Source organism: Sturnira hondurensis, unplaced genomic scaffold (assembly GCF_014824575.4).
Source record: "Sturnira hondurensis isolate 20B ecotype Veracruz unplaced genomic scaffold, ASM1482457v3 Scaffold0017436, whole genome shotgun sequence".
Lineage (NCBI taxonomy): Eukaryota > Metazoa > Chordata > Mammalia > Chiroptera > Phyllostomidae > Sturnira > Sturnira hondurensis.
Genome location: NW_028090067.1, coordinates 18,312,815 through 18,335,789, shown reverse-complemented (window position 1 = coordinate 18,335,789; position 22,975 = coordinate 18,312,815). Strand labels below are relative to the sequence as shown.

General features: G+C 39.6%; 1 protein-coding gene and 1 pseudogene across 3 annotated transcripts in view; one reads left to right on the top strand and one right to left on the bottom strand.

Annotated features, from left to right (window-relative positions):
• TNRC6B (trinucleotide repeat containing adaptor 6B) overlaps positions 1-10,412 on the bottom strand; it is a 63,984-nt gene extending 53,572 nt beyond the window's left edge. For all 3 annotated transcript variants that reach the window (XM_037068443.1, XM_037068441.1, XM_037068442.1), the window contains exons 1-2: positions 10,341-10,412; positions 5,938-5,959 (exon numbers count right to left, since the gene is read on the bottom strand). In XM_037068443.1, coding sequence (XP_036924338.1) covers positions 5,938-5,959; positions 10,341-10,397 — 79 coding nt within the window. In that variant the 5' untranslated portion in view covers positions 10,398-10,412. The remainder of the gene's footprint in view (positions 1-5,937; positions 5,960-10,340) is intronic.
• An 11,164-nt stretch (positions 10,413-21,576) lies between these two features.
• Positions 21,577-22,254, top strand: LOC119002449 (prefoldin subunit 3-like; annotated as a pseudogene).
• Positions 22,255-22,975: the final 721 nt, after the last annotated feature.

Here is a 22,975-nt window from a genome sequence, read left to right as displayed (position 1 = left end):
GAATTCCCTGTAGGGCTGCCTTGAAGGTCTAAGGGTATACATGTTCCCCAGGCAAAGTCCTTAGTAAAGTTCAAGGCTCTCAGCCCAAAGGCCCTGTCCTGTCATCCTCATTCTTGAAGGCCTATCGCTGAGAAACTTTTCTGGAAGTCCCTGGACTAGGGAGGCTGAGCACCCTCCACTTATTCTCCTGCAACACACCGTCCATTGCACTTTACCGCTGAATTGACATTATACTGAAGTTCTCCCTTTATAGGCCTCTCTCCCTCACCCGCAATGGCTGAGATCCATCCTTCATCATTTTTTTTTTCTTAAGGCCTGCCACAGGGAACCTCAACCTAGAGAATCACAGACTCACCAAATCAACTTGTTGGTTACTACAGCCACCTAAACTCAGAGACTGCTGCTTGGCACTGTGTGTAAATATTAGAAACATATTAAATCTTTTTGCTTTGCTTCCCCCCACCCATTTTAAGTGTATCTTGCATTTTTTGAAACTCTTTATTTAAAATAGAAAATGTAAAATGTAGGTAATTTCCCTATTTAATACTAATTTAATGTTTTTGCTTACTTTTAAAATTTTATTTATTTTAATTGTTGTTCAAGTACAGTTTTCTTTTACTCCCATTGCTTACTTTTAAAAACGACAAAAGGAAGTGTGGGATGTGCTGGACGACTGTGAAGCTACGCTCTGCAGGACCCTCTGAATTAACCCAACAGAGGTCACTCTTCTGGAACTGCACCTCCTGCGTTTCATCCTACCAGAAAACTACCACCCTTCCTAAGTAAATATGCCTACCAAACAGAGGCTGGCAGTGAGCCTGATAATTCAGATGAGTCTAAGGTCAAAATCCCTCATACCCAGGGTAATGTTAGGGCCAGCTCTGGTGGCAATACCATTCTGACTGCTGAAATGATGCTGAGCCAGCGTGTCAAGCACTGAACAGGCTCCTTTATGAGGAGGAAGATACATCATTAGAAATCGGGGGCCCAATCTATACCCATTGGACACTGGTGTGTACTCTGAGCAACAGGAGAGATGAGCATCTGCCTGAAGTAATTTCAGGGCAACTTTTGGGTTTAATCTTAGCCTGTCAGGAGGCTGTACCCCAGTAAGGAAGAGAGCCTCCCAGTAAGGAACCGAGGTCAGAGGACCCGTAATCTGATGAGCAGAAGAAACACAGGATTTGAGAAAATAAATTGGTCATTGTGGAGGACTTCCAGCAAGATAGAGGCATAGGTGGAAACACTGTGCCTTCTCCCACAACCAAGTCTGAATACAACAAAGGTTTGGAGAACAAAGACACAGCCAAAGAACAGAAAATTGAATTATACGGAAGTCTGACAACAACTAACCGTTCAATCGGGAGGTAAGAGGGGCGGAGCCAGCAGCAGAGCGGGTCGGGCAGGAAAGATCTCCAGACCTAGGCGCACAAGTAGCCCGGACACAGTCAGGGTGCGGGGCAGACTGACTGCGGTCGCACATTCGCGCACAGTGAGATGGACCACGCAGGCTCCAGGGGGCGAACCCACTGGTGGAGGGCTAATGGCGGTGGCTCACTTGCGTGCAGTGGGACAAAAGCGCGGGCCCCAGTGACGGTGGCAGCTGCAGCACCTGTGGGGGCCTCGGCAGGAGGCGGCAGACAGGGCGCCAGTGCTCCTCTTTGACCCCGCCCCCACATACAGCATCACAACCCAGGGACTGAGTTGCCCTGCTCTGGTGAATGCCTAGGGCTCCGATCCTGATACGTAACAGGCATGAACAGCCCAAAAGATGGTGCAAGAAGAACTCAAAGTCCCAGAGCCAATAACTCTAAGCGACCGAGAAATTGCCAGCCTCTCAGAAGCACAATTCAAGACACTATTTATCAGGATGCTCACAGAACTGGTTGATTACAGTCACAAATTAGAGGAACATATGAAGGCTAAACTAATTGAAATGAAGGGAGATACACAGGAAACCAATAGCGATGGAAAGGAAACTGGGACTCAAATCAATGGAATGGACCAGAAGGAAGAACAAAACATCCCACCAGAAAGGAATGAAGAAATGAGAATTCAAAAAAATGAGGAGAGGCTTAGGAACCTCCAGGACATCTTTAAACGTTCCAACATCCGGATTATAGGGGTACCAGAAGGGGGAAAGAAACAGCCACGAGTGGAAAACTTATTTGAACAAATAATAAAGGAGAACTTCCCCAGTCTGGCAAAGGAAATAGACTTCCAGGAAATCCAGGAAGCTCAGAGAGTGCCAAAGAAGTTGGACCCAAGAAGGAACACACCAAGGCACATCATAATTACATTAGCCAAGACTAAAATGAAGGAGAGAATCCTAGAAGCAGCAAGGGATAAGGGGACAGTCACCTACAAAGGAGTACCCATCAGACTGTCAGCGGATTTCTCAAAAGAGACCTTACAGGCAAGAAGGGGCTGGAAAGAAGTATTCCAAGTCATGAAATCCAAAGACCTACAGCCAAGATTGCTTTATCCAGCAAAACTTTCATTTAGAATGGAAGGACAGATAAAGTGCTTCTCAGATAAGGTCAAGTTCAAGGAGTTCATCATCACCAAGCCCTTATTATATGAAATGCTAAAGGGACTTATATAAGAAAAAGAAGATGAAAAATATGAACAGTGAAAGGACAGCAAACTCACAGTTATTAACAACCACACCTAAAACAAAAGCAAACCAAGAGGACAGCTAGATCAGGAGTGGAACCATAGAAATGAAGAACACATGGAGGGTTAGCAACAGGGGAGTGGGAGGAGGAGAAGGGGGGAGAAGGTATAGAAAATAGCATAGAGGGTAGGTAGAAAATAGATGGAGGGAGGGCAAGAATAGTGGGGGAAATATAGAATCTAAAGAACTGGAGACACGTGGTTATAAACTAAGGGGGGGAGAATGGTGGGGGAGGGAGTGTGAGGGTGGAGGGGAATGAAGGGGGGGAATAGAACAACTGTAATGGTATAATCAATAAAATATATTAAAAATTTTGAAAGAAAAAAATAAATTGGTCATTGATATTTTTTTAAAAAATATATTTTTTATTTTTAGAGAGAGGGGAAGGGAGGGAGGGAGAGAGAGAGAGAAAGCAAGAGAGAGAGAGAAAGAAAGAGAGAGAGAGAGAGAGAGAAAGAGAAAGAAAGAGAGAGAGAAAGGAAGGAAGGAAGGAAGGAAGGAAGGAAAGAAAGAGAAACACTGACGTGCAGGAGATATATCCATCAGTTGCCTCTCTCACGCCCTCAACTGGGAATTGGCCTGCAACCCAGGCCTATGCCCTGACAGGGAATCAAACTAGTGATCTTTCATTTCATAGGCTGGCGCTCAATCCACTGAGCCACACCAGCCTGGGCCATTGTCTAACATTTTTAACACAATATATTCTGCATGAGCTATAATAAGCAATGGATAAATAACTGATAAATTGATGAATAAAGCTGAGTTATTTGACAATCCATTTTCTATCTGTGCCTGAAAGATTTTATACCACATGGTATTCTCGATCCCCTTTCCTCATCATGAGAATAAACAAGAAGCTGGCAAGGGCTGGGGGGATTCTTTAGAAGTGGTTTTTAGGATGGCAGGGGCCAAACTTCTGTGAAGCTGCTCTTCTATAAAAGGGCTACGGTCTTTGCTCTAAGTTAACTAGGCCTGTTACATGCTTTGACTCATTTCCCTAAAATAGAACAAGACACAAGAACAATATAAAAAATTATATTGAGCTGGAAATGTTTCCCTGTTCCTTTCACTCACCATTGGTACTTCTGGGATGAGAATATGTCTTCAAATCTTTGAAGTCAGTTACTTGACCCACCCCAGGTGGGAAGCCTTTGTTCACATTTCTTAACCAATCCACCTGGCCCAAATGCCACACGGTCCACAGAGGTTTATCTCTGTTCTTTCTATAGTGTAGTGCCCATTTCAGGAACTATATATACATCTCTTTCTAGATACTGTATTTTTTCTAATGCATCTACGGTCAGCTTAGTTTTTATAAATCTATCATTTCATACCTCCCATTAAGACAACCATTACCTGAATAACTTTTTTTATCAGAAGAGTTCCAGTTAATTAATTCTTATGTGCTACATTATAAATGGTATTGTGGATGAAAATGAGGTGAATCGAGCTGTAGTACTAAAATAAGGTTCAGATAATCGTTAAACCCCTTTCCCCTACATTATGAGACACACAATGACATAAGGGAGAGAATGCTGATTTAAGTGTTAGGAAGTTTATGTTCTTCTGCCAAGTGTGCCAATAATTAGGCTGCGAACACATCTCTGGGTCTTATCCCTCATTTATCCATTCAAGATCTATTACACTTAACTACTATTGTGACAGGCACCATATTATAAAAAGGCTTAAACCATATGATCTCTAAAGGTATTTTCATCACTCTGACATTCTAAGGCAAAGGCTCTTGGATTCTACCTCTTAGACATCTCTTCACTTAGTTTCTTTTCTTCCTATTTCCACCATGTGAGGACAGGAGCTTAACATCTACTGTATACTCTTCCGCAACAGCCTCTTAGCTTGTCTCCCTGATGTCATAGCAGAAAAGACTAGGGAAGAAGGACAGTAGAGTCTAGCATATGGCATAAATCAGTGATGCCATGGGACTACAGGGTTCCCCAGCCTCACCTCATTTTGACTCTAAGAGCACATAGGATTGCTAATAAACCCCGTTCCTGGCCAGGACTGGCTGAGGAACCAGGAGTGAGGACATCAGTGCCAGTGGCTGTGAAGCACTAGGCACTGCTTTAGACCTGCTTCGCTGTCAATTCATCTTCCATACCATACTCTTTGATGTTCTTTCTATTTAACGTCATTCGATGCCTGCTCACAGAGAAGAAATTGAGTCAAAATTCTCTAGCATAGCACAGAAGTCTCTCAGGCTACATCTTCAGCATCTCCTGCCTCTCTGCAACCTACTCTGCCTCAGCTGGTCTAAGCTCTGGGCCCTGCCCCTACACATACTATGTTCTTGCCAGCTTCCTGCCTCTCTTCTTTCTTTGTCTCCATTAACAAACTGAAGTCCCTATTAAAGTCACCCTCTGGGGCCAGCTTCAAGTTTTTAACCATCTTTCTGACCACCTCCTATTGCTGAGTGTTAATTACTCCTTCCTGTGTGCTACTCTTCCTGACAGCTTAATCCTTCAATCCACTTAACCACATTAACAGCAGCAGGAATTTCTCGAACCATAATGACTACCATTTTAATATACTTAATATTTATCTGGCATTTACAAATCTCCCCTTTTTAATCCTTACAAAATTCATATGATATAGGCATTGTTATCTGTACTTTATATATATGGAAACTTAGCCAAGGAGAAGTTAAGTAACTTCTCTAAAGTCACATTGGAAATTTGGTGAGCTGAATAACTTTTTAACAAGGCTAAATTGCTATGCCTAAATTCCTCCATTACATAGTCTATCTTTTAAATCCCAATCTGGCCCTTCATCCTTGTTCAATCTGATTTATTACATCAATCCCACAAACTCAAGTCTAATACCCAACAAAGCATCTACCTGAGGTGCTTTTTATTATTTGTTACCTGGGTAGCAGGACCAACTGTAGTCCATGCGTTCATATAACCTCCAATTGAAATCCCTGTCCTGTTCTCTCCAGAATTTCCACTTAAAAAAATGATGGAAGAATAGTTTTTAAAAGGTTCAGTTCAAAATCATGGCCCATACACTTTCAAAAAGTATTGCTTTTTCTAATATTTTTGCTTTGTAAAAAAAAAATTTAAGGCCACTACAAATACCACCACGAGTACTTTTTATTTGTCATTGCTGCTCTTCAGTGACTGCAAACAACCAACCTGAATTGCTCTACTTATCAAGTACACTGCAGGCTGAGTAAACAAGGGCGTAAAATCTAAAACAAAAGGTTCTAATAACTTAAGCAGAAAAAAAGTAAAACAATTTACCTTTGGTTTTTTGTTCCGTGACCTGAAAAATAAATGAACAGATATGAGTAAATGAGATTTGCTAATTCAGTATTACAAGACTACTTTACTGATAACTCAAGTAACCAGCTAACAACCAGACACACAGTAATAGTTAAAATCCTGAAAGAGAAGGTGGGACATCCTTTTAAAGACAATGGTCATCATAACGTACATGACTGTCATTATGAAATACACAAAAAAATAAAAACAAAAAGCATTCCACACTTGTTAAATGATGAGGTCCTTGTACCAGGAATACTGTTTGTAAATTGATTGTTACAACTACAGAGAAGCAAATGGATGTGGCCCAAAAACTAATTAGCTACAGAGACAAAAAGACTCCTGAGTATGGACTCAAACACTTGATCTCAAACCTAAAAAGCAAAAGTTCAGAGGCCCATCACAGGAGGCATCAGAGGTCAGAGTAGGAGAGAGAGCAGGATTCAGAACCAAGCTGTGCCACTTCCTGGCTGTATGATCTGACTTTTCTATTTATCTGCTGCCTGGGGATAATAATAGCATCTCCCTGCAAAGGGTTGTTGTAAAGATTAAACAGATATCCTATGCCAAATGCTTAGTAAATGTTTGCTATTTTTAAAAAAATCCTAACCTGAGGATACTTTCACTGATTTTAGAGCAAGAAAAAGGCAGAGAGAGAAAGGGGAGGAAGAACGAGAAACATCAACATTTGAGAGAAACATGGATCAGTTGCCTCTAGCACACACCTCAACCACGGATCAAATTTGCAACCTAGGTTATGTGCCCTAGCCCAGGATTGAACCTGCAGCTCTTAGTGTACAGGATGACACTCCAACCAAGCCACCTGGCCAGGGCAATGTTCGCTATTTCTATTAAAGTTCATATAAAACAACATGAAATAAGCAAAAGAGTAAAATATGTAAATTTTGCATAAATAAATATTGCTTTGTTAAAAGTATTTCCTTAAATAGTAACTAATGTATCTATAAAAGTGATTAACCTAAAAGGTTGGACAGGCTGAATATAATAATGGGTTTTTAGAGAGTTTGGAAATGATAATTAGGAGACTCACAGAAAACTGTTTCTGCTAATTAGAGGAGAAAATAAAGGAGGGCACCTAATTATACCTGCTCTATGGGCACACATTAGAAAATATCCAAAAGAAAATGCTCAAGGAAAAAAAAAAGCCTCAGAATTCCAACAGGGGTTATAGTATATATTACATTAATAAGATCATAGGTAATTTTGAACCCTTTTCATAATTTTAATCTTCCACAGCATTTTCATACTGGTTCTCTGACTTTTATAACAAAAATATTCCTATAGAAAAGAAGAGGCTTGATTATTTGCGCTAGTGACATACTAAGTTACTGCTATGAGTATTCATAAAAACATGTTCACCTTTGGAGGGTTATGTGCTCCTGTAGCTAACCAGCCCATTTCACAATGGATTCCAGCACCCAGTGTCAGACACTGAATATGAATTAAACAATCTACTTGTGTGACCTTCTGGAATGTTTCTTACATCCTTGCATTAAAAGACAAGCTAATTCTATTGTACTGAATGTCTGGTAGTCAGTGTTTCCCAGTACTAACTGTTACAGAGCTCAATTCAAATGTATATTTTTTGTATAACCCCACTTGTCCGAGAATGAACAGATTTGTATTCACATACCAATTCCTTAAGGTAATTTAAGGTTTATACCACTGTAAATATTTCTTAGAATGCCATTATGAAGATCAGTTATGCAGAAAGTCGATGTCTTCCTCAATTGTGAGCGACAAACCCAAACAATGTCAATGTGCCTTATTATGTGGGTTCTGTTAAAAGAGCTGTCCCCCAGATGGGGAAGAGCTGGATAATCAAAGCATATGTTCTGCCAACACTAAACAATGATCCTTGAGCAGCATCAGCCTAATTAATGTTAATGAAATCCTTTTCTGACACCTCTCATGAATAGAAATCTAACAGTTTACCCAGTGATGGCTCTAGAAAGAGCAAACTGCCACAACTATTGAACACAATAGAAAGAGCTCATGTTTAATTTCTGTGAGAAATCATTTAATTTATGTTTAAATAAAAGTTAATTTTTAAAGAAAAGTATGTTGCCAGCACTCATTCTTGACCATTCACTTTTTAACAAACATTTTTTGACTATGACGCACCAGGCACTCACTATCCTAGTTACTGGATATATAAACATGAACTAGACCTTGAGAAACTTACAATTTGTCTAATGAGGAAGACAGAAGCAAAGAAATGACTATAAAGCAATCGGCTAGGCAGCGAGAAAGATGTGGAAGGACTAAGAAGCACCACAAATGTTTGCTGACTGACTGGCTGCATAATAGAACCTCTGGCACAGTCTATGCCATTCTTTGCATCACAGCACATTTTATGCCTCCTAGCTGAGGTGTCATCTCTACAATAAAGGTGAAAACCACTAAGACAATCATGTGGTGAGCTTTGTTCTCTCCTTAAAACTGCTAAACCACAACTTCATTCTGAAATTTCACAATGGTTTAGTATGATAAAACAATACCAAAGACCACGTGTGGGTCTAGATCCTGTGCCAGCCAATCTAGAACATTTTTGAACAAAATGACTAGATTTTTATTGTTCATAATTAGCATTTGAAGTTTTACTTACGGTGATTTTTCTCTTTACCAAACTTCTTAACCAATTCTTGATGCAAATGCAAGCACACAGCGACTGTCCAGCTGTGTAAACTACATTCTCTGAATAAATAATCCCGATTCACTCTTGAACAATAAATGTAAACCATCTTTAATCATTTTTCTATTAGTAGGGTTCACGATGAAAGTTTACAGATGTGTATAGTATTAATTGTTTCTAGATGCTGACACTCTCAGTTTAAGAGAATACTACTGTCTATGTGAAGAACAAGAATGGACTACACAGATCCTAGCCAACTGCTTTACTTGGCTTTTTCTTGTTCCTAGACTTTGTTCAAGTTCCCCAGTGTCCAGCCTATTAATCATTTACTCCCACAGACTGCAAAATTCAATTTTTGTACCAACTTAGTAAATGAAATATGAATGCCCTAAAAGAAAGAAAGCTTTCACTGAGGTACTCTCCTATCACTCCAGTTGGAGGGTCAGCACGTGCAGGGACAGGGACAATGCCCATGACACCCTATGGCTGGTGGAGCTGCTTATTCACAACCTCGATCATGTGCAAGTGGCTGCACACCCAAAATGAAGTATGAAAAGATACCCGGGTCATTATCTGACAACTTTAGTCAAGCTCTTTGCTGTCATTCTAGACACTTCTAACAAGCTCAGGTTAGGAGGAGCACATTAAAAACAGGCACCCAGGTAGTATGAAGACATGACGGTGGGCACACCACTATTAATAGAAACAGAAACAATAGAAAGAAGACAAAATCTTAAAGATCATTAGCTGTCTGTCTATTACAGCACCAAACAACAATGAAACCTTCTTTTAATTATGCCATGTGGAAAAGATAAATTACATTTCACAGGTTTCATGTGGCAGGGTTATAGGCAATCCAATCCAAAAAATATTTCCAGTATTACTTTTAATGCAGGCACTCATAAATGATCCAATTTTAATTAATTCGGAATACTGAACTACGCAAAACACTATATCCAACAATGCTGGGGAAACGAGCAGAGTCCCTTTTACCTTCAGGGCTGTATCTGACTGCCTTAAGCCTGTTCTAAATCAAGAGTTCCCTATGAATCTTTTCACAGTTTCCACCTCTGTAAACTTATCTTCAGTAACATGGGACCACCACATCAGGGACCCTTAAACCTATCTCTCACAGCGAGGCCCTGCTTCCCCTGTTCTTCAGAGAGTGGTAACAAGAACTGAAAAAAAATTATTCTGCCTTCCAAAAAAGGATTAAAGGAACCCTGCCTAGCCAACATCCACGTGAGGCAATGAGTAAAGGAGTGGCAGGGTGGGCTCAGAAATGAGCTTGGACAAAGTCCAGGGCAGAGAGGGGCACGCTCTGCAACAAAGGGAGCAGGGAAAGGGGGTCAAGCCATCCAGGCTCCGACAGCCCATCAGACAGTTGCTCCAATCCAGTCTTGATAATCGACAGCTGTCTGCCCTTTTTCCTTTTAACATCTCTTTACCCCAGATCCTCAGCAAGGGATGTTTCTTTATGAAATTATCAAAAGATAATTTATACAAATGACAACTCTGGAGATGAACCAAAAGGAGAATAGCAGAGCAAACTAAGTCAACTCTAAAGTTATTCTATAAGCTTGCTTAAGAAAATGGGAATTATGATACAAATAAGAAAATATGAGAGTGTAAGTGTTGGTAACTGTTTTGCCTTTCTTAATATTATTTACTGTTGTTTTCATAAAATCAGCAGCATTATTTAATAGACTTATTTGATTAAACCCACCTTCTGAGTGGCTTCTTTTTTCTTTTTATCCTCTTTCTTCCTTTTCTTGTCTTCCATTAACTGTTCTTCCCTTTCTTGCTCCTTCTCTCTGTTAAAGTAATATCACACCAGAAGGTTAAATATCTGTATGTGTAGCAAATCAAAACTTGTAGATGGTTGGTGTACAAGGCAACATTTTATCTCAGTGACCCAGGAGAACACATTATTTTACTTAAACTAGGAGGTTGCAAAAACTCACCACATTTATTTATTCCCATGTATTGGTTGGTTTGTTATTCCTTTTGCAAAACATGACATTAAGTTTGTTTTCAAAGAAATCCATTAAAGTGAAGGTTTTTAAAAAGATTTTATTTATTTATTTCTAGAGAGGGGGAAAGGAGGGAGAAAGACAGGAAGAGAAACATCAATGTGTGGTTGCTTCTCAGGAGCCCCCTGCTGGGGACCTGGCCTGCAAGCCAGGCATGTGCCCCAATTGGGAATCGAACATGCGACCCTTTGGTTCACAGGCTGGCATTCAATCCTCTGAGCCACACCAGCCAGGGCCTAAAGTGAGTTTAAAACAAACAAACAAAATAAAACACACCTCACCCAAGGTTCTGGGGGCAGTGGGGAGGGGGCCAGAAGCAGGGAGAGAAAAACAATGATTGGCTGCCTCCCATATGCACCCAGACTGGGGATCGAACTTTCAACCTAGGTATGTGCTCTGACCAGGAATCAAACCCACAACTTTCTAATGCACAGGACAACATTCCAACTAAATGAGCCACCTGGCCAGGGCTAAAGTGAGTTTTTATGAGATCTTCCTAAAAGAACACACACACACACATACACACAATATTTGTATATTTCCACTCATCAAAGAACCTGATTTAAACATCTAATATTTTAAAAATATGACAACATCCAGTTGGCTTCTGGCAATATTCTTCACAAATAACACAGAATATATTAATTTAATTATGATACAAAGGTATTTATCATAATTTAGATGTATAGTACAACATTTTCAGAGTGATTAGCATAATACTCTACATTCTACATCTTGTGTTTTTAAATTTTTTTAAAATAAAATTTTCTAATATTTTTCACAATTTCCCTATTTTTAAAAAGTATTTTATTTATTTATCTTTAGAGGGGTAGGGAAGGAGAGAAATATCAATGTATGGTTGCCTCTCATGAGTCCCCTGCTGGGAACTGGCCTGCAACCCAGGCATGTGCCCTGACTGGGAATCAAACTGTGATCGTGTGGTTCACAGGCCCGCACTCAATCCACTGAGCTACACCAGCCAGGGGTACATCTTGTGTTTTTAAGGCAGATATTGAGTGTCCTATATACAAGGCATTGGCACTTTTTATTGGGTGAGTTCACTGTCGTATCTTCCTGGCACATCTTAATCAGGACAGAGTTTCCTCCCCTCAATTAAAATAAAAATAATACACAACAATAGGACTTCTGGCCAAGATGGAGGCTTAGCACAAGTAGATAAACTTTGCCTCCTCACGCAACCAAAAGGCCAACAACAAATTTAAAAACAAAAAACAACCAGAACTGCCAGAAAATTGAACTGTATGAAGTCCAACAACCAAGGAGTTAAAGAGGAAACATTCATCCAGACTGGTAGAAGGGGTGGAGATGGGCAGCCGGGGAGGAGAGGATTCGAGGCAAGGGGGCAGCTGGAGGACTGGGGCGGGAGAGGCAGTAGCTGGTGGTCCCACATGTGCATGCAGATAAACTGAGAGGAACAACTGGGGAGTGAGACAGACCACACAACCCAGGGTTCTAAATGTTGGGAAATAAAGCCTCAAAACCTGACTGTAAAAATCTGTGGGGGTTGAGGCAGAAGGAGAAACTCCCAGCCTCCCAGGAGAGTTTGTTGGAAAGACCCACAGGGTCCTCCTAGAATGTACACAAACTCACCCACCTGGGAATCAGCACTAGAAGCGCCCCATTTGATCGTAGGTATCAGGGGAAGTGACTGGAAACCAGCAAAGAGCAGAGCAAGCAGAATTGTTCCCTCTCAGACCCCTCCCCCACATACAGCACCATAGCACAGCCACATGGGTTGCTTTGCCCTGGTGAACATCTGAGGCTCTGCCCCTTACTACTAACAGGCCTGCCAAGACAAAAAACAAACAAACAAACAAACAAACAAACAAAAATGGCCCAAATGAAAGAACAGATCAAAGCTCTGGAAAAAATACAACTAAGTGAGGAAGAGATAGCCAACCTATCAGATGCACCGTTCAAAACACTGGTAATCAGGATGCTCACAGAAATAATTGAGTATGGTCACAAAATAAAGGAAGAAATGAAAGCTATACAAAGGGAAATAAAGGAAAATGTACAGGGAACCAACAGTGATGGGAAGGAAACCAGGACTCAAATCAATGGTTTGGACCAGAAAGAAGAAATAAACATTTGACTAGTACAAAATGAAGAAACAAGAATTCAAAAAACTGAGGAGAGGCTTAGGAACCTCCAGGACAACTTGAAACGTTCAAACATCCGAATCAGTGGGGTGCCAAAAGGAAAGCAGGAAGACCAAGAAATGAAAACTTATTCGAAAACATGACAAAGGAGAACTTCCTCAGTCTGGCAAAGGAAATAAGACTTCTAGGAAGTCCAGGAAGCTCAGAGTCCCAAAGAAGTTGAATCCAAAGAGGAATACACCGAGGCACATCATAATTACATTACTCAAGATGAAAGGTAAGAAGATAATCTTAAAATCAGTGAGAGAAAAGGAGACAGTTACCTACAAAGGAGTTCCCATAAGACTATCAGCTGATTTCTCAAAAGAAACCTTGCAGCAAGAAGGGGCTGGAAAGAAGTATTCAAAGTCATGAAAGGCAAGGACCTACATCCAATATTACTCTATTCAGCAAAGCTATCATTTAGAATGGAAGGGCAGATAAAGTGCTTCCCAGATAAGGTCAAGTTAAAGGAGTTTGTCATCACTAAGCCCTTATTATATGAAATGTTAAAGGGACTTATCTAAGAAATAAAAGGAGGTCAAAAACTATGAACAGTAAACTAACAAAAAACTAACAACTATCAACAACTGAACCTAAAAAAAATGAAAACAAAAATGAACTAAGCAAATAGCTAGAACAGGAAGAGATTCACAGAAATAGAAATCACATGGAGGGTTATCAGTGGGGAGCAAGAGGGGGACAAACAAGGAGAGGTACAGGGAATAAGAAGCATAAATAGTGGTACAAAATAGACAGGGGGAGGTTAAAAATAGTATGCAAAATGGAGAAGCTAAAGAAGTTATATGTACGACCTTTGGACATGAACTAAGGTGAGGGAATGCTGGTGAGAGAGCGGGTGGAGGACAGAGGGGAATAAAGGGGAAAAATGGATAACTGTAATAGCATAATCAATAAAATATATTTTAAAAAATAAAACAGAATAAAATAAAAAAATAAAAAAGATACACAGTAATAAAATTGTAGTTGAAGAAATGTACTAAATCTTAAGAAACTGAGATAACGTAATTTATACCTCACATTTGAAAAGTAATTTTAAAATTTAATATTCATTCTCACATACTACAGAATTTAATATATATTCTATCTAATATAATATATACAGAAAGCTGCTAACTTTCACTCTGTGTATCAACTGGAGAAAACATATAAGCAATCACTGCCGTCACTTCAAACCTCAAAGCAAGAGACCCCAGATGCCATGCTAATTGAGTTTCAGAGCTCGCTGGACAGCTGGAGATCTAGTTCCCAGGTCCGCAACTTCCACACAGATACAGCCTGCAGTACTTGTGATTTTAGGGGATCAACACATCAAATCCATGGCTTCATAGATATTATCTAGAAAAAGGCTACAAGTCAGACAATTGAAGACAAATGTTAAGGTATAGGTTTGCAGATACAGCAAAAATCACAAAGATGGCTCCTGAAGGACCCACTGGGGAGGAGAAATCACTTCACCTATACAGAAGGAACTGAAGACCAACACTGAGGTGAGTGCTCACGTACAGGTAATTAACTAGTGTTGTACTTAGGGAAATCAAGAACTAAACAACAAAAACCCCAAGAGTTTACATACATGTGAAGTTTTTAGTGGCTCTGTCCACATTCACATTTTCTTGCACACTCTCTAGACATAAATATACAAAAGCCTAGTGTGTACAATCCATACGCTAAAGGTAACTTACATGAAAACTTTAAAAATACAATAATGAAAGAGACTTTATTGAAATTTCCTTAGGTTAGAGTTGGATTTCTTTGGAGTCAGATTATGTGTACATCAGTCTCAGCGTGGAGCTCTTGGTGAAAATCCACTTGCAGCCATGCATTAATAGATTTATGAAAATTGGCAAGATGAATGATGATCTAAGATAGGTAGATCCTGTTACATTTGGCATCCAGAGCCCTTTCATTCCTCTAGATGCAAAGGGAAGAGAAAGATGGGGTTCTTCATGACCCAGTTACTGCAACTTGGTTTTCATATTTTAAAGTTCAACTGACTACAGGAAAAGAGCAAACACAGCACGCATATTTCCTATTTAAATATTTAATTAACATTAAATATTTATATATTTAATGCTTTACAAAGCATGTTGTTGCACTTTTCTGTATTTATCCTAAAATTAAAAGTTTATTATAAAAATGCAATGAAAAACAGCAATAAGTCTTTAATGAGACACATTCTTAAAAAAACAACTAACCTTAACCTTTTCAAATATTTTTCCCTATAAACAGGTAATTCAGATAAAGGGACTAAAATTCATGTTCGTTACAAGCAGATTTACTTCCAAAATAAATACTTTTCAAAGCTTTCCAGGAGATGGGCTGTGCTTTCACCCTGAACTTTTAAAGTGGTTATTGGTAGAATTGAGTCTTCTCTTTAAATTTCATGTTCTTTGAAAGAATTTATTCTCCCAAACCAAACCTGACTTAAAAGCCTGCCATTCACTTAATAATGCATCACATAATGTGGGTTCATCTTTCTTCTGCCTCAGTGGTGCTCTATCCTTGCTGCACATTAGCATTGCTTGGGGGAGATTTAAACAGTCCAATGCTGAGTCAGAGCCCACACATGATGAAGAGGGCACCTATGTGAGGAAGGCATGTAGATGGTGGTGATGCAAGACTGGTTACAGACAGGCAGACTGATCAGTAAATAAATACATATACTGAGGATAGTGAGTCAGGTTTCTCACTATTACAAAAAGGAGTTACCAAAGTGAAAAGAGAATGCACCCTGTGTAGCTGGATCTACTGGCATGAACTCGTGGTTTTTAATATACTATAAGCTACTTGCCTATTAATTACTTAGTAGTCACCTCAATAATCAGATGAACTGTTCTTGTATCATAGTGCTTGTGTTCAAGTAACCTTTATTTTACTTTGTAATGGCCCCAAAGTACCAGAGTAATGATGCTGTTGATTTGAATATGCCAAAGAGAAGCCCTAAAGTGCTTTGGTTAAGTGAAAAGGTGTGCATAGGAAAGGTGTGTATAGGTTTTGGCACTATCCATAGTTTCAGGAATCCACCAGGGGTCCTAAAACATACTCCTCGTGCAAAGGGGAACTACCCCTCACCCCACACACTCTCTATTACAGAGAGGGCTTGAGGAGCAAACATGCAAATGCCAATGAATGGTATACTTAGCACTCAGATTGTGAATTCTAAATACCATCCTTCACTAAAAAAAATCCATAGTTCTTGGGAAAAAGAGCTAATCTGGGGGCTCCGGCAAGGAAAAGTACAAAATGAGCCTGGAATACGTGTTTGCCAAGAAACAAGGAAATGTTCAACAAATGATGGGCCATGTCAAATGGTCACAGAGGTCAGTCCGAAGGGGCTTGTGTACAGTAAATCTGGGACATGTGTTTGAAAGAAAAGCCTCATAAAAACGAATTAAATCATTGAACAAACACATATACTGAGTTACTACTACTACTTGTCAGGCACTGACCTATGCACTAGGGATGTAACAGTGGGTGAGAGAGACTGTCCCTGCCCTCAGGGAGTTGACACACTAGAAGGAGGCAGACAAACAGGCAGTCCCAGGAAATCATTACAAATGCCATGAATAGAGGTGAGAAAGGGAACAGAGAGTGATCAAAAGGGAAGGGACAAGGGAAGAGGGTGGGCTACTTTATACCAGATGTTCCCTGAAAGGCCTCTCTGAGGTGTTTATATCTGAGCAGAGCCTTGAATGAAGAAAGCTTTCTGGGAAATGAGTGGCTGTGCAGGCAGAGAAATAGTAAATACAGGGGTCCTGGATGGAAAGCACGTGGTTGAATTTTTTTTTCTGGAGGGGGAAGGTGGCACACTCCTGTCTTTCCACCACCTCCCTTCAAGGCAAACACCCCCACACACCCTGCACCATTACTCTGTAATAATGCTCACTTCTACTAAAAGAACTGTGCACTGTTATTTCTTAAAAGCCTTCTCCTTCCCTCCCTTCATTATTCCAGTAACTAGTTAGTGCCAAGCACTGTGCTGGAGGCCGAGAATTCAGCAACAGAAAACATGTAGTGCTATTTGCCTTCCTGGTTCTTAGTTTAACTTTTTTAACGGCTGTATCTGACCTTACAACAGTTTCAGGGAAGGAACCTCTGCTCTTACTCTGAAGACAGCACTTGCAGTGCCTCTGGTGTTTTGAACTTATCAGAACTTTGATATGTGAATTCATGGCTTGTGATAACCCAGGCTGGAGATCAACTTCCTTCCCCAAACTCGAACCAAGAACAATAGTTCTTGAATTCAGCTGTCAAAGCCCATCATACCTCAAACATCAGTTGAGGCAGGGCCGACAATTTCTTACTTGAAAGTGTTAATCACCAATATGGTGACTGGACTGAAAAGAGTGTAAGAGTCTCAATTCAGCTGAACAACCAGGGCTCATCTTGATAGGAAAACATCTTCAGATAGAAAGAGAATTTTCCTTTTCTTTAAGGTGTGGATAACTGGTTATCACAGCATCAAAACCTATCCCTGTGCTCTGTGGTCACTAAATGTGGTGGCGCCTCTAGTTCCAGTTTATAACCAACTCCACACAATTGAAGGAGACAGACCTAAACAGGCACAACTGATCCACCCAACATGTGAAACACGCCAGATATAAACAAACACTCTAAAAGAACTGTTGATACAGCAACAACTTAGATGTATCTTCAGAAAATTATGTTAAGTGAAAAAGCTAATTTCAAAGATTACATACTATATAATCCCATTTATATGACATTCTGAAATGACAAGTCGGGTTGCCAGGGGGTGAGACAAGTGTGGTTATAAAAAAGGGGCAACACTATTGATCTGAGGCAAAGAAACTATTCTGTATCTGGTAAATTTTATGTGATAAAACTACAGAATTAAACACACATACACACATAAGTACAAGCAAAACTGAGGAAGTGTAAATAAGATCAGTGAGTTGTATCAACTTATCTGGGTTACTATATTATACTACAGTCCTTAAGGAAGAAACCATTGGTGGAAACTGGATAAAGGACACATGGAATAAAGGACTCTATGCTATTTCTTACAAGTACATGTGAATCTGTAACTATCTCATTAAGAATTTTAATTTTTAGACTTCCAGCCAAGACAGAGGTATAGGTGGAAGCACTGTACCTCCACACACAACCAAATTTAAGGACAACAAAGATTTAGAAACAAAAACACAACCAGAACAGACAGAAAACTGAACTGTACGGAAGTCCAACAACAACAAACCATTCATCCAGACCGGTAAGAGGGGTTGAGTTGGCGGCCAGCAGAGAGGGGTTGCAGCAGGAAAAGGCAGTGGTTGGCAGACCCAGGCGTGGGGAGGAAACAAGAAAATCCAGTGAGACACACAAGGCGGTTGACTGACCGCAGTGTGGACACATATTCGTGTGCAGATAAAATACGCAAAAAACGGGCAGTGAGACAGACCACACAACCCAGGGCCCCAGCAATAGAAAATAAACCCTAGAAGCACTGACTGAAAAAACTTGCAGGGGTTGAGGTGCTGGAAGAGGATCCCAGCCTCACAAGAGAGTTCACTGGAGTGACCCATAGAGTCCTAGAACATACACAAGCCCACACACCTGGGAACCAGCACCAGAAGGGTATTGGTGGCCCCCCAGAACGGCCAAATTTGCTTGTGGGGAGCGGTAGAGGGGTCTGAAATTCGAGAGAGAATAGAGCAAGCACCATTATTCCCTCTCTGACCCTGCCTCCACATATAGTGCAACAACCCAGCAACTGGGTTGCCCTGCCCTGGTGAACACCTAAGGCTCTGCCCCTCATACATAAATAGGCACGACCAGACCAAAAAATTTATGGCTCAAATGGAATAACAAATCAAAGCCCCAGAGGCAATACTTTTAAGCGACCAAGAGACAGCCAACCTATCAGATGCACAGTTTGAAACACTGGTGATCAGGATGCTCACAGAACTGGTTGATTTTGGTCACAAATTAGATGAAAAAATGAAGGCTACACTAAGTGAAATGAAGGAAATTGCACAGGGAACCAATAGTGATGGAAAGGAAACTGGGACTCAAATCAAGGGAGTGGACCAGAAGGAAGAAAGAAACAACCAAACAGAAAAGAAGGAAGAAACAAGAATTCAAAAAAATGAGGAGGCTTAAGAACCTCCAGGACATCTTTAAACGTTCCAACAGCTGAATGAATTATAGGAGTACCAGAAGAAGAGGAAGAGCAATAAGTGGAAAACTTATTTGAAGAAATAATAAAGGAGAACTTCCCCAATCTGGCCAAGGCAATAGACTTCAAGAAGTCCAGGAACCTCAGAGAGTCCCAAAGAAGGTGGACCCAAGGAGGAACACAGCAAGGCACATCATAATTACATTACCCAAGATTAAAATGAAGGAGAGAATTCTAGAAGCAGCAAGAGATAAGGGAGCAGTCACCTACAAAGGAGTGCCCATCAGACTGTCAGCTGATTTCTCAAAAGAGACCTTACAGGCAAGAAGGGGCTGGGAAGAAGTATTCCAAGTCATGAAATCCAAAGACCTACAGCCAAGATTGCTCTATGCAGCAAAGCTTTCATTTAGAATAGAAGGGCAGATAAAGCACTTCTCAGATAAGGTCAAGTTCAAGGAGTTCACCATCACCAAACCCTTATCACGAAATGTTAAAGGGACTTAACCTAAGAAAAAAATTAAAAATATGAACAGTGAAAGGATAGCAAACTCACAGTATTAACAACCACACCTAAAACAAAAGCAAACTAAGCAGACAGCTAGATCAGGAGTGAAGCCACAGAAATGGAGATCACATGGAGGGTTAGCAACAGGGGAATGGGAGGAGGAGAAGCAGGGAGAAGGTATAGAGAATAAGTAGCATAGAAGGTGGGGCGAAAATAGGCGGGGGTAGGGTGGGGTGGCAAGAATACTGTGGGAAAGGTAGAAGCTAAAGAACTTAAGACATATGGACATGAACTAAAGGGGGGCGATGTGGGTGAGATGGGGTGTGCAGGGTGGAGGGGAACGAAGGGGGGAAATGGGACAACTGTAATGGCATAATCGATAAAATATATTAAAAAAAGAATTTTAATTTCTAAAAAAGCCCTCAACATTAATTCATCTTTTAGTCATCTGTTTAAATTTTTTTCAAGGATTTCCTTTAAACACTTTTTAAATAGCTGTTTGTGAAAGTCATATAAGAGTCCAAAAGAATTTAGAAATCACTTAGGTCCTGATATTCACAGAAATGCATCTCCAAAAATATTCTAGAATCTGCACTTCACCCTAATATGTTCAAATCATTATGGTTTTATCAATCAAGTTTCCTTAAGTACATTATATGATAAATACGATACCAGAGGGGTATTTAAAATGCTCTATTACCACATAGTTCACAACATAATTCTTTAATTGTGAATTTCAGTGATATAACAGTAATAGGAGCTATTCTTTGACTTTTTGCAGGACACGTGCACCAGCTCAGTCAACTCCAATACCAAGCCCCTTCTGGTCTATTTCCTGACTCCCTTACAACTAGAGGTTGAGATGTGCTTTATGCTCTACCAATACGTTGTGTTGGTGCGTGACTTTAACAGGGAACTGACAGGGTACAGGCCATCCATCCTCTCAGGGAGCATGACAGAGATGATGAGATGAAGTCGACTTAGAGCCAAAACCTGTTAACAGTGGTTTCCTGAATGTATAGGAAGAGGAAAAGGCTCTGAAGGGCCCCCAGTTTCATGGTGTGGTTCCCAAGAATCTATGAGATAGCATTACCAATGAATAGAACCCAGGGACAAGTGGCAGTGAAAGCTACTGTGTACATACTAAGAACTCTGTCCAACACATATTTATATAAGGTTTTCAAAGCATGCCTTATATATGTGCCTATTTTAGACATTTATTTCCTTAAAAGGTAATTGGTAATTTGGCAATTTATAAAACAGTAAGAAGATAACTAGACACAAAATCATTAACAATCATAATCAATTAAGTATTAATGACAGCACACACATATTTGGGGTGAGGAAAATTAACAAAAGGAATATAATGAAAAGAGTTAAGTAATGTGAAGTATACATTTAGACTGTTTTTAATTAAAAATGTATTAAGAAAAAGATAGCATGTTGGAATATGTCCATTCAGGCAGAGGAAATTATATAGTAGGGACCTCTAAATAAGTGTATTGGAGTTGTTCTGAACAGTTTTTCATTTGCTGGATCTGAATGAGGGAATTTAATGGGATGCTAATGTAATTTGCACATGATATTAAATAAGTAGATAAGACCAAACAGCATCAAAGCATAAAAATCATTCTAACACTGTGTGGCTCACAGGAAGAAAATTTAACACAGCTCTTTCTATATATGGTTTGTCCAATATGAAGCTGTATAAAGCAATGCTTTTCAAACTTCAATGGGAATCTTGTTAAAATGCAGATTCTTAACTTAGTTGGTATGGGTGGGGACCTACAACTCTCCATTTCCAATAAGCTCTCCATTTCTACTGATCTCTGGACCTTACCTTAAATTGCACAGGTATAATGCACTTGGTTGTTTCTTTCCAAGAAGATATGGAATTGTAGTCATTTATCCAAAGATAAATAACCTCATTAAAATCAAGCTTGTGCCTTGTTATTACCATCTGTGTTTCAATGCCAAATTACAGTGCAATCTTTATGAAGATATGTATATTGAAAGGCAATTAAACAACTAAGGTAGTAAAAATATGCATGGAATTCCACTGAAATGATAACACTAAGAATAGCTCAGATAAGCTATTCCTCAAGATGGCGGCCACTAAAGGGAGTTGCGGCTTAGAAGTGGCTGTAGAGAAGGGCGGTGGGTCCACTTACGTAGACTCCTTCCTGAAACAGCCTGGGAATGAGACTGCAGGTACAGTACTAAAGAAACTAGATGGGCAGTACCAAAAGTATAAGTTTATGGAACTCAGACTGGCTCAAAAGAAAAAAGGCTGAAAGGTCAGATTCCTGAAACTAGCAGATTTCAGAAATTCTAAAACACATGCAGAAGAAAAAAGAGAGCCCACCAATTCACCAGAGACCAGATTCTTACTGGCAGATAACCTGTACTGCAAAGCTTCAGTTCCTCCTACTGATAAAGTGTGTCTGTGGTTAGAGGCTAATGTAGTACTTGAATATGATATTGATTAAGCTCACACACTGTTGGAAAAGAGTTTACTGACTGCCATAAAGAATCTTGATTCTCTTGAGAAAGACCCTGATTTTCTTCAAGATCAATTTACTACCACAGAAGTCAATATGGCCATGGCTTATAATTGGGATGTAACAAGAAGAAACAAAGATGATTTTATCAAGAACAAAAGCATAATGCTGGCAATAAAAATAAAGTGGTATAATTTTCCAAACATGTTCATTCAAACACTCCAAAGTTTATCCTTAAAGGTTAATAAAACTTTGAATAATTTTCAACAGTATGAATTATAATTAAAACTTTTTAAAAACTTTAAACTTAAAACAAATTATATTTGTTTTATCCTTTTGTAAAGTTTTAATTTTATTTACCTATAAAAACAAAATTAGTTTCAAATATTTTATGAAATTAGTAGTATTTTTTTTTTGCATTTCCAACAAAGTAAAGGTAACTTTCATCATCATCATCATTTTTTTTTTTTTTTGGTTTGTCATGAGAAAAGTCTTAGTTGAAATGGCTGAAAACTGATGTATGCTATGGAGGCTGAATTCTGGACACTTTAGCACAGTTTACCTTTTCTTTATATACTCTTACTTGATGTGGTTAAACCAGTTTAAAAGTAGGAAAAAGTCAGTTTGAAAATTTGCCAACTTGCTTTTCTTTAGTACATGTGGGACTTTATGATCCTCTGTTACTACTTGTCTTATGTACAGGGAGTTTCATAAATTACTGCCTAGCCAATGACTATTTATTATAATATTTTGTGCTTTTCAGGAAATTGTCATTTGCTTTCCTAAACGTTAGGAGGGCTATTGAGACAACATTTTTTCTCATCTCCTGTAAGTACACATTGTTTTCGCAACACCAACATAAGGAAGATTCCAGCCAAAATGAAATAACAAAATTACCTACTCAAAACTCTTGGCTGAGGTGATTATGTATTTCTTAGTAGTTCTCCAAAGCAGCTGAACAGGAATAGTAAGATAAGTAAAAATATGAGTTCCCACCAAGATG